This window comes from Perissodus microlepis, chromosome 23, assembly GCF_051167445.1.
Source record: "Perissodus microlepis isolate ML-2025 ecotype Zambia chromosome 23, ASM5116744v1, whole genome shotgun sequence".
Lineage (NCBI taxonomy): Eukaryota > Metazoa > Chordata > Actinopteri > Cichliformes > Cichlidae > Perissodus > Perissodus microlepis.
Genome location: NC_140482.1, coordinates 6,325,567 through 6,342,916, shown reverse-complemented (window position 1 = coordinate 6,342,916; position 17,350 = coordinate 6,325,567). Strand labels below are relative to the sequence as shown.

Genomic DNA, 17,350 nt, shown 5'->3' with positions numbered 1-17,350 from the left:
GGGCCAAATTGGGGTCTTTGCCTTGCTGATTCTGGCCCCTGGGCCTTATGTTTGAAATCCCTGCAGTAGATGGGTCAAGGAGGGCCAGATGCATCCAGTGTCAGGTCTTTACTGAATTTTCTCCCCCATTTCTTAATGAAACAACTTTCAGATACTGATCATCTTCTGTAGATATATAAATATATATATTTTAACCCTGCCATGTTCTCTGCTGCCATCCACTTTGTCCAGTTTCCTCCAAGTTTTAATAACACACTTCACACTATGCAGAGATATGCCAACTTTTTGGCTAATAGCTCATACTCTGCTATCTATCATTGGTATTTTGTCATGATACAACAAAAAAAAATGTGAATAAATGATGTGTTTTTGTGACAGGCTGCTAGCAACAAAGTGCCTGAAGATACAATTTAAAATGTGTTTTTTGCCATTTGTCTGTTGTGTGTAGACACAACGCTGGTTAATTTCCGGAGTTAGGTCAGTGTTAAGTTGCTAACATAACAACAAACATATTCTTCCTCTGAAAATGTTTCAGTACAAGGACTGGGTTGAAAGTGAGTGAGAAAAGCAGTCAATGTCCAAAGAAACACATTGAAGACCTTCAGGAAACCCAGAGAACTGTTGCTTAACACCACTTTAAAAAATTATAAGATCTCTTTGGAAGCACAATGTTCTTAAATTAATTGATGGGTCAAGACTTTTGCACAGTACTCGATAAAGTAAAAAGGCTTATCAAGTTAAAAGGGCCATAAAAGAAGGGGTTAATACCCTTTTTTTCTAACTCTAAAATAAAATGAAAGTTTTTAATGAACAAAAATATACAAACAAAATATAACAATAAAAAATAAAATACTAAATAAACGAAAAATACAGATGTCTCAAATTAAAAACAAATGAGTTATGAACCATTATCGTAGATCATGCTATTAATTCTCTCAGTTGAAAAAATGAAACCATGAAACCACAATTACGTGATGACGAGGCTCTGCTCACTCAGCACTTTTTCCTTTGATACTGTGCACTCATGTTTTTACACAGTGTGTTTACACTGTGGTATCACTGCGTCCACCTACACTAAAATCCTCAATATTTCCTCCTCCAGTGGTTAAGGTCTCATGAGAATGCATAAGCCATAAGGTCATGTGAAAGAAGAAAAATATCAATTTGCTTCCTTTCTCACTGTAATGTGTGGTTTCCTGTCTTTATCTAAGCCACTGTGTTTTGAATTATTATAGTTTTGGTTTTTAGCTTACACAGATGCTCTCAGTGGCACCTACAAAGTAAGCTAAGTAAGGGTTAAGGATTATTTGGCTGTTTATTTACACTTTCTGATCATGCACGAATTTATTTTATTCAGAAATATATACTACAGCATAATGTCCACATTGTATCTTAATATTTGTATGTGCATTCCAAAAAAGAAAAAAAAAAGTAGAATTCTCAAAACGATTTTAAAAGTTGTTTTATTTTTGAAAGCGCTCGCCGGAAGTAAGAGTTACCAGTCAAATTTGACTCCAGTGGCAGTAACTGAGAGAGGAGAGCGAGCAGGAGTCCGCTGCTGCCACCTCAACATGGAGTAACGAGAGCTCAGCGCTTACTGCTAAGGAGCGGATCCCAGAGAGAGGAGACCCCGGCGGCCTCTGCTGTAATTTATCACCCGAAGTCCCCGCAAATGATTCAGCGGACACTTTTTGCGAAGGCAAGCTCGGCTTTTATTTGAAAGATGGCGAACGACTCTCCAGCTAAAAGTCTAGTAGACATAGACTTGGCTTCATTGCGGGTGAGTGCTGTTGAACCGAGCCGTTGTTTTTTTTAAATGTTTTAAATTTATATATATATATATTTCCTCTTCAGTTTGCTTTAATTTTTATTCAACCCTCCGTCGTTCAGTGTGACTTGTAGTAGCAGCAAGTTTGAGCCTGCTCTCCTTGTTAGAGATGAAGTATTGAAAATGACCGCTGAGCCATAGCGAGGTGTTGCCAGTGTCTGCTTTTCCTTTGTTCGAGATGCGTTTGGCATGTAGGGGAGACCAGGACGCAACAGCTGGCTCACAGTGCACAATGTTGCTTGGACGATTTTTAAAAAAAAAATGACATTACTTTAAATTTAAACACCTTTCTGCCTTTTTCCCCTCTTTCCAGGATCCAGCTGGGATATTCGAGCTGGTGGAGGTAGTTGGAAATGGCACCTATGGACAAGTATACAAGGTTGGTTGGAGGCGCAGTGCATGGCCTGTCCTGTTTTCACAGTGGAGGCTCGGCACTATGCTTCTTTTTTCTCTCCCCCCCTTCTTATCAAACCAGGGAACAAAGAAAGTGGCATTAAGCACGCATGGGTTCTAGATGCTATTGCACCACATTGTGGACAGTTAATATGGTAGAAAGTCTTTCTAGTTCATTAGTGTGATTAGAGTCTGGTGTTATTGTTAACTGTTCAGCTGGGAAGTAGGGGTGTGAGTGAGTCAATCTGCTCTGATGCATCACCTGCCTTTCTAAAATGTAGGTGGGGGAGAGGCAAGCGTGGAGAGTGTCACAATCCTCATGGCCTCACTCTAGTCTGCAGCACCTACATTTTTTTCCCCTTCTTCTAATTAACAAAACCAAATAACATATCCCGTTCAAATCTGGACTTTCTTCCAGTTCAGTGGATGGGAATCCCTCTCTGTGGACCATCTGCTTTGGTGTCGCATTTCCCTGCTGAAAATTAACATTGCTGCTGTTGACAGACATCTCCAAGGAGGGACAGCGAGACTCAGAAGACACAGATGTGTGTTTTTTAGTGGCCCGTGCTGCAGCACAGCACCCTTCATGTGCTGTTGTAGTTGCAGCTGGTTAATCAGATCCATTAGCATTACACAGACTACCAAAAAAAAAATCACTATCCTCATGCACTAAGCTGAGTATTTCATTCTGACAGCCCACAGTGCTCCACTGACCTGCATTCAATCTCCTAGCACGCTCCACTCCCAGGATCGCCCCCGCCTCAGCTCGCAGAGCAGATCCATCTGTGTGCATGTGAAGCCACACCTGAAAGCACCCCTGTGCAGTGTAAAAGGAAGTGTGATGCATGTGTGCTGTCTTACCACCAGACTGCTTCGAGCTTGACCTATGAGATGGAGAATTTGTGCGTCTCCCTCTTATTTTAGTATTATTTTTTGGGTCCTCTTTAATCTCTTGCTCCATTCAGTGTCCAGTACTAATTCTGTTTGCGAGAGCTGCTCTGTAGGGGAATGGAGAGCGTGTACAAGAGAGGGCTGTCAGATTAGCTCGCGGTCGACACACAGACGCAGGGGCCTGCACAAGATAAGCCAAACTGCCTATTAGCGAAAGCATGGCTAATGCTGGAGCTCTACTGCTGCAGCTTCCTGTTGATCAGCTGTCGATCAGCAGCCTGGCTGTCATGTTAAAACGGCACGAGCATGTGGCCTGTGAGCATGTGCAGTGGGACTGAGGCGCTAGAGAAGGAGGAGGTGGTGGAGGGTGTAACTGGTAGAAGAGCAGCTGTCCAATTCCAGACAGAACCTGCTCACCGCTCTCACAAAGCTTAGCTTGTCCCCTCGCTCTTTTTGGGTCTCCCAGTCAGTCAGATCCACAGAAAGGAGGTGTTTGTCTGTAGGGTTTCAAAGTCGGACCTACTGAATAATCACAGCAGCCCCCAAGTGAAAACGGGGTGGAGATTCTTCTCCCTCTGAGGCCTTTGCTGCTTTGTCCAGCACTTGGTCACAGTGTGCAAGCGCCCCCCCCCCCCCCTTTTTTTTTTTTCTTTGTGTTATCTTATGAAAAAAAAAAAAAAAATGTGACTAAGCTTCTTTACTCTGATTTTGTGGTGACTTTTAATTCCTTTGAGAGCTTTGCTTTTGTGGTTTTTGTTCCTTTTTAGGCAGATTATTGGGAGTAGAATGTCTGCTCTCCATTAAAAGTTGGTGTCAAGCGTATCCATGCATATTTTGCATTCATATCAGTCTTCTGACAACCTTACAATAAAGTGATCGTGACAGTATCCACTCTAATCACCGAGTCCTGTCTGATATTGATATCTGATATGTCATTTTAGAGCACAGAAAGGAGGAGGAGGGACTAAAATGATTTGTTTTAGTTTTTGCCAGATTTCGTGGTTTTCTAGTCCTCATTTTACCAATTTTAAATTTTTTGACATTTTTCAGGCTGGTGCTTGTGTTAAACGAGAAATTTGTTTGGAGTAATGTAGAAAGATTTTCATCACTGGAAGGCATAAAATAAGCTATATGAGTGTGATACTGACACAAAGTCTTGTTTGGACCAATAGCATTTAAAATGTATGCATGGCACTTGTGCTGTGTCCTCCTACTTTCAGCTTTATGCTTTATCCTCAAAGATTAATGGAGCACGCTTTTTCTCTAAGACCCAAATTGCCATGTCAAGGTTCGTGTGGCCATGCTGCGTTGCAGTGCTCTTTGCCAAGAGGGCATCCGTTGCCACTGGAGAGATGCCAGATTACAGTTGCTTCTGAAAACACAGCACAGCAGTTTTTGACTGAAAGCCATAATGAAAATTACTTTATAGCTAAAAAAAAAAATAGAAACCTCTTTTAATATTGCTTTGACCAACAAGCTGATTGGAATGAAAGCCTGGACCTCCAAACAGATTGAATGCACTTAATCTAACTTGATTCATAAATTTTATAAATAATATGGTTGTGTACTTTAGCTGAAAGGCCAGCATATAAATTATAAATATAAATATTAGTCCAACCTGTTTGGTTTTATTTGGAGTTTAGAAGTTACAGAAAAATAAACTGTATAAAAAGATGGACCGTCTGTTACATCACCCCATTAGTTTTTGAAATTCAGTTTTAAAGCCTTTTGCTTAGCATTATTGCCTTTGTGTTTTGGTGCCAGAAATCACCATATTTCAATGTGTTTAGTGCTAAGCTATCAGCTGCTAGTAAGCTTGGCTAGCGAGAAATGGCTAGAATTTGAGGGGGCGGTCTCCCTTTTTCTGTGGACCTTTTATACAATCAACTGCACAGTGTTGTTGTTTTTTTTTTTTTTTTTTTTTTTTGTCAGACTATAGCACTACAAACACTTACAAAATAAATAAATTTATATATATTATTTTGCTGTACTGTATGCATGAGTAAAGCATGTGAAATGCATGTATGCTAGTCTGCTGAAACCAAGGCGCTGCTCCGATTTCACTGTATGATGCCCAAGTATGGCACCAATAAAGGAATCTTCATGTTATCTTATATCAGATAAAAAAGCCCTAAAAGGCACCGACTCTACAGATAAACTAACTTAATTAACTTCTTCATACAATTCAAATGGTGAGTTGAAGTTAAATGTCTATATAGCTTTTGTTTAAATAAGAAAGCTGCTAATGTGTTGAGTTTCATGATGGGCATTTGTTAAGTTGTTTTTTCCCAATGAGGAACTTTGGTCTTTTAGAGACAGCCTCAAGTGGTCATTTAAGGTACTGCAGTTTTGTCACTTGAGTGCTGGATGTTGTAGCTTGTTCAGAAACCTTAAAATGAAGTCCTTGCTTTTGTTTAAATTCCCAACACAAATTAGCTTAAAACTGTGCTATTAGCCAGTTCTGGCATGTCTAAAGAGTGCCGTCGGTCATGACCCATCGTATGAAGTTTGTAGTGAATATCCAGTCATTGTGAAGGCAGTGTAGGTCTGTCGCACCCAATTTATCATTAGTTATGTTAAAGCAATACACACTGCTTTTTTGCAGTGCATGACGAGAGTCTCACTGAGCTTTTCTCCCTCTTTATCAGTTGGCCCTGGACCAGCTGGCTTGGCAGACCTGCTTCTGGATATAAGTATTTAAAAAAGGGAGAGATAGTAGAGAAACTCAGAAAAAGACATGATTCTTCATATTGTGCATGGTATGTGGGGAAGATTCTCTCTGCTCTACAGAATGGCCATATATAGTCAGGTCTGAGGCTAGGGGGCCCTGCTGACTTGTCTGATGTGCATCCATGGGATGTGCCAAGGCTGTGCCACCAGTATTTTCACACCACCATGTTCCTATGTTTCATGTGGGCAAAATCCATGTTGGATGTGGTGCAGCAACATCACTTGGTGACATCACCGTGATGGTCACGTGGCTGAATACTGGAGGGGGGGGAATCAAAGAATTGCAGGGATGATTTCATACTTGCATATGCACTGCATGAAACGGTCATTTCTAGTCCCTCACATTTCATTTAAGGGTATCATATACCAAGGGCTGATTTTTGTCCAGGAAGCTAATAAAAGACGTTAAGATTTTTGAGCCTCAGTAGTGCTGTCCTTTGTTTTCTCCCCTGACCTCTGGGGCAGCCTCACACCCTTCCCTCAGAATAAGAATAAGAAGCAGTCCTCAGGGGGCTAGCTATGTGTGAAGGGTTGGAGCTGCTGCTGAGGAAGGAGGAGAACCTCTCATGAAGTCTTTCATTGCCTACCAGCCACAGGGGGAGACTGATGTTTACCTCGGGGCTAACCTGAGTGGTTGTTAGTAATTAGTGTAAAGAAATGATGAAGTGAAAGATTGGATTTGGTTACACTTGAGATGATTGAAGCAGCGACTATCAGGTCACCGTAGATGGATCACCCTGCAGTTAAACGGGAGCTCATCTGGCTTCAGGGTAATCTTCATCAACCCCTGTGCTGCTGCCTTTAGGGTAACCAGATTCACTAAGAGAGCAAGGCAGTTTGTCCAGCCTTATCATGACGAGTTCCCAGTGGTAATCCAGTATTAGTCCACCCAGTATCAGCAATATCAGTTTAATCTTTAAGACCTGGAAATTTGAATAAAAATGGTTTATTTAGCAAGATGTTACACAATTGTAAGTCAAATTCCAAGGATTTGGAAAAGCTATAAAATTTGAATATTATCTATTGAGCAGCTTGTAAATTTTTGTGAAAAATTGAAATTGCTTATGAAGAGAGAAATTATAAGACTGGTTAGCCCTTAAGTCCCGATTGTCATTTCCAGAAAATCCTTGTGATTATAATTTAATATGTAGGAATGCGGACCTGCGGCTATTCTGCCAGTCACATTGAGTTAATGAATGTAGGACAAGTGATGGCTGGTTTTCTTGCAGGCCTGTGGGTTCGATGCCATAGCTGGGCCTTGTGACAGTGTCTAATTGATAAGTGCCATATAGGGCTCTGTGGTAAAGGTCCCGGGAGCTCGGCTGCTGGTTGGCTGTGCAGCTGTTAGGTCAGAATCTGTGGCGTTGAAGGCCCTGCGTGATGAGTGAAACATTTCAAACCCGTATTAAATTGGTGAATATGAGATCCAACACACTCCTCTACTCTGCATCCTCTCTATCTGACGCTGTGTATCCCTTATTGTCCCCATCTCCCCCACAGTGACCCTCTCTCTAATGGGTGTCACAAGACTTACAGTGTCCCCTGACTCGCCACACTGCCCGAACAAAACTTTCAGTGTCTGTCTGTGTGTATGCGCGTACATGAGTGTGTGTTGCTGTCTGTGTGCAGCTCATTGAGCCGCCTCATTACTTGAGTGGTGTTGAGATGAGACACAAAGGCGCAGGCAGACGAGACAGCCTCTTGTCTGTCTTCCTCCAGCGCCTTCACATGATAGCTCTTTCTCTTCAAGATCTCTTGTTTTAATGCTCTAAATCTTTCTTCTTCTTTTTTTTTTTTTTTTTAACTTCTTAATGGCTCCCAGTCATACCACATTCAGTTGACGCTTATATAAAACCTTCACTAGGACACTTCACTGTGTGAAAACTGCATATTGGCAGGTGAAGAGAAACAGAGCTGTCATTTGCAGCCTTAGTCTTCGGTGCTTTCACATCCTTAGTGTTGTCGAAATGTACAGGCAATGCGTTTTTAAGCCTTTGCTGCAGCAGTGATCAACACTTGTCCTGTCACATCAACTGGCCTCTTGTTTCAGACCATTACTCAGCTTTCTGTGTTTTTGCTCCTCTTCTCTGCGCATTCCTTTTCACCTTTTCCATCTCCCGGCTTTCCCTCCTCATCCCTTCGCTCGCTCACTCCCCTCTCTGCTTTCTCATCTCTTTCTGTGCCACTTCCATCCGTGCTTCTCTGGGGAGAGCCGGGCTCGGAGGAAGCAGGGCCGAGGCTTTGTGTGTCTCTGTGTGAGAATTGGGTCAGTGTGCTGGTATGCAGCAGCAGAGCCCAGAGAAGCACAGGCAGCTCACAGCCTTAGATGTCATGTGCTGCTTCTAATGGCTGATGGATCATTTCTTTTCCCCGGAATTTATCTGCAGGCAGAAGTCTTAATTATATGTGTGTGAAAGGTACATGGAGGCTCTGACTTTTGTCTGCCCACCTGCTCACTCTGCTGGTTCAGATGTCACCTCAGAGCTTCTCATGACTTGAGCAAAGACTGAGGTCATCCATCTCCTCGGTCTTAACCTTTTAAAAGCACTAAACTACCACTGCAAGTAGTTCTCTCTCTTCCCTCACTGTGTGAGCTAATAATGTGAAACCAAGTTTGTTTTGCACCCGCATGGCTAATTAGAGAGCATGTCGCTCAATTTCAGCACTGGGTTGTGCAATGGAAGGTGGAGCCATTTTTATCTTTTTGGCAAGTAGCAGAAGTTTGACCTGGTTATAAAGCCAGCCTGTGTGAAACTAATTGCTTTGCATGATCAGAATAAACAGATTCTAGATATGAATATGCAGGATTTGTAGGGAAGATGCACTATTTTTGGCAGCAGAAGCTTTCTGGCTTCCATTTGTAGTCTAATAACGATCAGCCAGGGCATCAACGAGCAGGCTGTGGCTACATTCAAGTACCAGCGATGTTGTTTGCTGAAATGCATCAGACAACCAATGACTGCTCACAATTTAAAAATGGATCTGCATTCGTAAACAATTACTGGCAGAAGAGGAAATCTGAGAACAGGCAGCTTCTAATGGAAGGCCTGGAAATTGGCTGGTACTCCCAGTGCAAGTGGACAATCCAGCCGGACGCCGTACCGATCTGTTCTGGTGAAGAGAGAGCTGAGTGTAAAAGCGACGCTGTCGAGTTACCATTCAAACTATGATCATGGGCTCCAGGTAGTGACTGAAAGAATGAGGTTGTGGATACATGCACTGGAAATGAGTTTCCTACAAAGTGTGGCTGAGCTTTATCTTAGAGGTAGGATGAGGAGGTGGGTCAAGGACTCGGAGTAGACCTGCTGCTCCTCCACATTGAAAGGAGCCGGTTGAGGTAGTTCGGGCATCTGACTACGATGGTTCCTGGGTGAGGTGTTTGCGGGTATCTCATACCAGGAGGATGCACCGGGGCAAACCATTTCTCAGCCGGCTTTGGACTTGGTGTGCCCTCCTGGATGAGCTGGAAGATGTGGCTGGGGAGAGGGAAGTCTGAGCTTCTACCTGTGTGACCCGAACCTGGATAAGCAGTACAAAAGGATGAATGGGCATTCAAAGCTTTGGATTCAAAAGGAGCCCCCTAACCCCCCTTCAAGGTATTACCAATGGGAATAGGGAATACTGTTAGTATACATAGGTCGGGGTGAGAAAGGCAGTACTGTCCAAAAATTTTGAGTTGACAGAGAGGACCTCAAGAGAGAGGTACAACAGTGAGTGTCTGCCGCCATCTTGACAGAGACCAGAACAAAAGACAATAAGTAATGCTTTTACCACCCCATCATATACAAATGAACTTACTCTCATTGGTAGTCACTTGAATTGCTTACTTCAATGTTAATTTTAACTTGAGACCCGCCTACTTTTACATCGCTAATGGTTATTTTCTCTGTCGTCGCTGGATCTCTCAAGGTCTGGTCAGCAGGCTAGCTCATGGGTTCCCAGGTCGATCTTACTTTAATGCGAAATATGCAGGGAGGCAGAGGTTCAGGTCAGTCTTGTGGAAACCAGTACTCCCCCTTTGTCCGCACTGGCTCTGTAGGCGGACCGCTAACAACACTGCTGAGCATTGCCGCTCATTTCTGTCAAGTGAAAATCCACCCAAAAAAACATGAATCACTGCTTTCCCAACACTGATCTTCAGCTGGATTTATTAGTCTCCAAAACAAACGGAGCCGTACCTGTAATTGTGAAACATCGCAGACACTATGACAGCGCGTGAAGTGTGTGTGTTCTTCACATGGCTTGTGAAATAACGGGAAAGCCCATTATGGCAGCTCTAAAGCAGCTTTCCTTATCGGGTTTCTTGTGTCGAGTGAGATTTCTCCACAGCGTTGTTAATGGAAGCCCTTATAGTGGAGCATATTTAGTTTTAGGGTAGATTTTTAAGTTAATGTCTTTGGCTCTGAAGGCAGTAAGCCATTCAGTGGTTTTAGTGCTGAGCTGGAGGGATGCCAGGAACACATCTGGCCATGGTTAAGAGGAGCTGTGATGGAGGAGTAGAGATGGAGGCCAGGGAGGGCTGAGTGATAGCTGAGTGCCTCAGATAACCCCTCCACAGCCACACCTAGCTGACTACTTCAACGGGCCCTGCAGTGCCTAGCTGCAGGCCTCCTCTGATCAACCCAAGTCTATTCCCATCCCCAGCTTTGTACCATGGGCTCTACTGCATGACTGATTGGAACCGATCAGCTGAATATTGATTTATTCAATAAAATAAAAAACCTGAGCCTCACTGGCTGTCTGATTAGTTAGGAATTACTTAATATATTTAATTACTATAAATTTATAAAAAAAGACATGTTTAAAGACTAGTTTCAAGCCTATGTAGGAGCTTTGGGATATTAAAAAATAGTGGAAGTTGTCGTGTGGTCAGTGAGTTCTGACGTGAAGGCATGAGGCAAACTGTCACAGAGTGCATTAGAGACCAGACAGCATGTAACAGTTTATGATGTCTGTTGCTAAAATTGGGTTTAACTTAAGCAGAAGTGTCTCTGTTGCCTTCTTTTTGGAACCCCGTGACAAATTTTTAAAGGGAGTGATACTTCTATACATATCAGATGATTGTGCATTTGCACAAGTTTGTAAAACTTACTCACTCCCAACTCATCCCATACTCCTTAATGGTTTACCCCTTGAAAGACTGCTGGGAGTAACCTTTTGAAGCGCTTTTCTGTACAGAGTGGTTTCTGTCATATTTCAGGCTTGCTTATAGACCAAAATGACTGGGTATGGATCAGAAGTTGGTGAGGGTGGTCTCTGCCTATGCAGCTACCCTTGGGAATACCCAGAAATGGTTCTAATGGTCTTCAAACCACGTCTTTGATATACGCCGAGGTGTCAAAACTTGTCTTTAAGGGTACAGGCGACGTCATCAGATGTCGTCTTTATGAGGGAAAAGTTTAAAAAAAAAAACAAAAAACAAAACCTTTCATTGCCAAGTAAGTCTAAAAAACAGCGGATCAAAGTCGGCGTTAACAGTTAGGACACTCGCTGATGACATTAATCACTCAACTCGAAACAAAAAGATGTCCTGCCTGGTAATTATTTTATTTATTTTTTTAATCTTTGTGGGATATCTTTCACTCTTTCACAGTAGAAAAATACTCTTCAGACTTCTGGCAAAATCTCATATGTAGCAAGCCTGCAGGATTTTCTTTGCTGCCATCCACTGAAAGTGACAATACCCCGGCAGACCTTATTTACCGCTGCATTTAGGGACCTATTAACGTCTAATGGACTAACCTGCATGTTGAAAAATGGTGCTGAAAGGGTACCCAGTGCTTTAAATCTTGACATGTAAGAATCCTGACGAAGCGTCGCCATGTGATGAGTTGACTCAGAACAGGTTGGAGTTTGAACATGTTTACAAGCTGCACTTGGTATGGCTAAGTGCCTGCTAAGCTCTTGCTAGACCAGTTCTTAGAGCTTATTTTTTGACAGTGCTTGTAAGAATACCCCAGATTAAGAAGAGTAGTTTTAGGATCTGTTGCATAGATTTGGTGACATCCTTTTTTTTTTTTTTTCTTTTTCTGAAAGCCTGTTTATTTTCATATGCGCTGATTCATTTCTGTTTACTTGTGCAACATAGTGTTTAACCCCAAAGTGTTTTCACAATAAGTGCATGTTGTAAGAGGATAAAGTCAAAACTTGGAGCTTGACTGTAAACCAGGCACTCCTCTCATTGCTCATGTGCTAATGATGTGTAACCCAGTTGTGTTGTGGTATCAAAATGCAATAACCTTGTGGCTTAGATAACCCTCCCAGAAGCTGGGAAAAAAACTTGGATTTATGACTAGGAAGACTTTTAGGTTAAACAGAAAGGGAATCATTGGGGGGGGGATTTGCACCTCTGCTATCTACTCCAAACTACATGACGTTAAATCATCCATGTAAGCAGACATTTTAGCTTGGCTGTCATAGTTTTGTACACATTCATCAAGGCACTGTCAACTGTAAAACAGTACAAATTAACAGCTTTAATTTATTAACAGCCAACGAGGGAGATTAACTGCGTTGTTATTGAGTTGAATGTATCCCGCAATTATGCGGATGGTCTTTGTGGAAAATCCAAATAGCATCAGATTTATTATTATTATTTATTTATTTATTTTTCCTCCCCTGGATAAAAGCGTCACAGCGTTGGATCCAACATGTTTTCTTTGAGAGTGAGCTCTAATGCTAATGGGAGAGGGGCTGCAGAAGAGCCAAAACACAAAGACGGTCTTGATTATTTTTCTCCTTTCTGCTCCTTTTCAGTGTTGGCCTTGTTTGTGGTCGGTAGTTAGAAACAAAGTTCATGACTCACGCAGTGAAATCTTCCTGTAGACATCCAGGGACCCAGTGCATGTTTGGCTCATTTCTCAATTAGCTGACTAATATGTTACTGAAGTCACAGGATGGATAAATTTTTATTGGTTCCATTATAATAAGGCGGTAACTATCACAATAGTACACTGATTAATATCCCAGTCATTTCTCAATGAACCATTTGGTCTGAAAATGGAGAAAAATGCCTGTCAGGTTTTCCCAGAAACTCTTTGTTTTTGTTTTTAAGAAGCTTTAAACAAGTATTAACTACTTAAAGATTTAACAATAATGCAATCTAAGATTCAGTTAATTATGTTTGACTCAAAAATCATAATCATTTAATGTCGACTTTTTCAATGCACATGAGGCATGAGGATGACTGCAGAGTTCCTCTGCTGCACCTGTAAACTAGCAAAACAGACTGCATGTGCACGAGGAGGTGACGGCTACAATGTCAGCCTCTGTGTTGTTTTTGCAGAGGCAACCCCTGGGATCAAAGTGGAGAGGATTAAAGTCATTGTAAAGTGTCCCTCTCATCGCCCCCACCTCTCCTGCCCAGTGAAAACAGAGGGCCCCAAAGCCTGCATAGCTTTTATTGTCATAATCCATACAGTTTCAATTGACTATGGAATGCACTGGCTAAGATGACGACGGTGGTGTCGGCAGGGAGGCTATACATATGTGTGTGAGAAGCCGTTTTCTCTGTAGCCATGCACAAAGACTGTACAGTGAATTGACACGTGTGTCCGGTACATTGCAGCAGTGGTAGGCAGAGAGACAGAGTATCACTGCAGTGGAGAAGGGGAATACCCATGTGGGTCAGCTCCCAAAAATGTCCCATGTTTTATCTCGTCTCAGGGTTGAGGGGAGGGAGGGGGATGTAGGGAGGCCACTATTTTGGTCCCTTTGTTTATGTAAGGAGTGGCAGTAGGGTGTTAGGAGAGCAGAGAAGTCTGGGAATGTCGGGGCTTCATGGCTTGGGAATCGCATGTTTGTTTGGTGCTGTGTATATCATAGTTTTACATGGAGTGTGGGATACAAAAGACTTGAAACTGCTTTCTTTGATAGGAACAATCCAACTCTTGATCTCAGTTCCTGTGTGAAATATATGGTAAAAATGGCGGTCAAACATGTAATTTAATTAGATACAGTCATTGAAGTGCTTGTATTGGGGTTGCAACTCAGGAATTTTTTTACTTTCTATATTTCTTTTTTTAAATAAGTCATTGTTATGTATGAAAATAGCAAAGACTGTATAACGGAGGACATGCAGTGAGTTGTGGACTACTCGTTTGATGGCTTTAAAGTTACAGTGTGTAAAATATCTCCACTAGATGTCAGACTGCAGATTGCAGTTAACTTCGTTACTTTTTGCCCTCCAAATTCAAGCGCATAATCCTGGCTATGGTATCTGTAATGAGTGTAGGCTGTCAGGCTGCTGTTTACCTCGTGTCTGTTTGTTTACTCTGGAGGAACCTGTAAAACTTAACAAAACGAGTCTGATACAAGTCAAACAAGCTCGCTTCTGACAGCGATCCTGAGGTGAGTTGTTGAGGATATCCTGTCAGTAAGACCTGCTGTTGTTTATGCTGTTGGCTGGCGTTAGTGTTTATTAGAAAGAAACTGATATTTTTAGGATACTTGAACCTAACATTAGCTAGCATAATGTTAACTTATAACCAGCTGCTGCTGACTTCAGTTCAGGAGATGATGTCGGAGGATGGCATTTTATCCAGAGCCAGTCATATTCTCTTTTCTATTCGTTTTTGCTTCTTTGGTGAAGGAGACCTCTTCTTGAACGATAAAACTAAGTTATGATTGTTCATACACTGAGTTTGGAGATGCAAATGTGAATTAAAATTTGCCTCCATGGTACACAAATGCCAAGAAGCTCTCTTCACTTCCACCTTTGGCGCGCTGCTGTCTCTAAATTGAGATTATGTGCAACAATGTCCATCTCGGCCTCTGTATTCAAGATGGCATTACAACACGGTGACTTCCATAAACTGATGCCTGCTCCAATATAGTTTTAACACATTGGAGCAGGCAAATGTTTTGTTAATTGATGCATTATGAGAATGCATCAGTTTGTTCAGTTACACACTTATACCATTAGTATGTTTATCTGTTTTTCCCCTATTAAATAACCTATTAAATGGACTGACTTTACCTTTTTAATCTTGTTAAGGCCTCAAACGAGTAGTCTTTGTATCCTTTGTGTTTTTGGAAAATGGATGTGACCATATTTGGACAACCAAAGAGCCACCTGTCACCAAATGTGAATACACCAGTTAATTTATAAACCCATTCACCACCTGTTTTGAATGAGTATATTGGCTGTAACTAAAGCTTTTGTTTTTTCCTTTTTAAAATTTTTTTTTTTTAAATAGCAATGTACAGCATACTCGATAAGACCACAGTGACCTTTGCCATGTGCTTGAATGCTCATATGCTTTTGTTTGTCATCTTTGCAGGGACGACATGTCAAGACTGGACAGCTGGCTGCCATCAAGGTCATGGATGTCACAGAGGTAAGACTTAAATGTCACCCTACATATACTTTTAAATCAAAAAGATAGATTTGGCGCGACATAATAGATTATCATTGGTGTGCTAAAAATGTTCTTGTGGTCAAATGTAATTATACTCGAGTCTGGTTAACATAAAAATCTGCACACATTCCTCTGGAACTTACGTCTGAATATTTAGAGGTTGCAGAGGAGAAAAAGCCCCGCTCTGTAATGAGTTGTCTTCACTAATAAACAGCAGCAGGGAAGGAGTAGAGGCAACAGGATACTGCTTAATTTTAATTAGATTTTTTTTGAGGTAGCTTTGTCATTTAGCAGCAAGCGTGCTGCCCTCAGCTGTGGGAGGTCCCATCTGCAGATGAGAAACAACCACACATGCAGAAACACAAGGCAGAAGGTTTGAGGGGAGCAGCGAAGACCAGCAGGGCTAACCACCCACACTGTGTTGGTTATGATGAAAGCAACATGGGCGTAAAATGCCGGACCCATCCTGGAGCCCAGTTTGAACGTGTCGCGCGTAACAGCCTAGTGTTCATCATCTTCCTCAGAGGGGATCACAGCCGACAGCCACGAGCTGAATTTTCACCGGTGTCAGGACACATTTACTGCTTTGTGGATGCAACATGTTTCTATCCTACCATCACACAGTCCTCATCAGAAGCTCAACAGGAACTGGTGATGCAGCTTGTGTGCCCTGACATGCCTTTTTGCCACCCCTCACGCGCGCTTACGTCACAATGAGTCAGAGTTACACTCTCGACTGACTTGTTATCGTGTGGGAGAGAATGGACCAGCTGTTTCCTGATGTGTGTGAAACACTAGGTGTGCCTTTTCAGACGTCTAGTCACTCACTGAGAACAGGGAGTCACTCGTCACGAGAAGCAGGTGTCCACTTCACCTAAAACCTGCTTGGCTGTATTTTTGTTTTGTTTTTCACTGGTGGCCCTTTTAACGTTTGTCTTCAGTCTGTTTATGTGAAATTTTGGCTGTATTTAGTGCATTACAGTGACTGTTATTAGGTTTAGCCTGCTCTGCTATCTTCCCTTGCTTCTATCATGACATAAATCATTCTGAGATTAAGCCGGGTTTTTATTACCTGCACACAAACGAATGACTGTGCACTCCCATTGCTATTAAAGTGCCAAAGTTCACTAACTGGTGGACCTCACACAGTGATTTTTTTTTAGTCAGTTTGACTGAGTTAATTAGTAGGCTTCAAACGCCGTTCAAATAATGACTCACAGTTTGATCTGTTATGACCGTACGCCTGAAATATTCAATTACGGAGCTTCAGTTAGATCTGTCAGCTATTTTTCTGCTTGTTATGTTTCAGCTGGCCCGTGTCGCACTTGACGTCCTGGCTGTTGAGCTCATCTGCAGGCACAGAGGTTCTGTGCAGGGTCACTGTGACCCACATTCCCAAATCCAAACAAGTCCTCTTTTCTGCAGCTATACAGGCCACGAGCTTAAAAAAACAGATGCTTTTCCATTTTGACGTGCTGTTTTCTGTTAAATTAAAAGGATTTCTACTCCTTGAATGTGCAGCACTCCTTGACATAAGGCCAAGGATGTTTCTGCAATTTGGGATCCAGCAGTTACACTTTAGTAAACACTGTATTGGATTTTAATTTGTGAAAATGTATTACCAGGCTATCAAAGACAAAGAACATGGCTAACTGTTTTGTTTTGGGGGGGTTTCACCCCTGGAGATTTAAAGATGTTTTAAGACATGAGAGGAAACTCGGCTGGAGTTTTCTCTTTGTTAAATCTTTGAGTTACACTTTCTAAAGATCTTATCTTCAAGCATAAATTAGGAATACTGGGTGTGGCCTAGTGCCACAGATTAATAGCATCTTATGTGTGTGCGTCGTGCGCTGACGTATTGCTCGCCTTTGCCTCTCTCTCTCCGACACGCATCACCATATGATTGTCTCTCCCTCTCAGTCGCCATGTGACTCGTGGCAGAGAGGCTTTCACAGTCGGGAGTGTGATAATCCAGCAGCTGCGTAGCAGAGAGGGGGTACACGGGGAAGGGAGGGTCAGAGGAGGATGGGGTGGTGGAGGGGGATGCGCACAACAGAAAGGCTTACGTCAACTCAAACGAGTCATGCAGCAGCAGCGTGGCTGCCTGTAAAGACAGCCAACTGCCATTTTGCTGTGTGCGATGCACTCA

General features: G+C 42.3%; 1 protein-coding gene across 11 annotated transcripts in view; it reads left to right on the top strand.

The window, feature by feature from the left end:
* Nucleotides 1-1,515: 1,515 nt before the first annotated feature.
* Nucleotides 1,516-17,350, top strand: part of LOC146360874 (mitogen-activated protein kinase kinase kinase kinase 4-like) — a 36,373-nt gene continuing 20,538 nt past the window's right edge. For all 11 annotated transcript variants that reach the window (XM_084921074.1, XM_084921072.1, XM_084921071.1 and 8 more), the window contains exons 1-3: nucleotides 1,516-1,780; nucleotides 2,142-2,207; nucleotides 15,124-15,180. In XM_084921074.1, coding sequence (XP_084777200.1) covers nucleotides 1,724-1,780; nucleotides 2,142-2,207; nucleotides 15,124-15,180 — 180 coding nt within the window. In that variant the 5' untranslated portion in view covers nucleotides 1,516-1,723. The remainder of the gene's footprint in view (nucleotides 1,781-2,141; nucleotides 2,208-15,123; nucleotides 15,181-17,350) is intronic.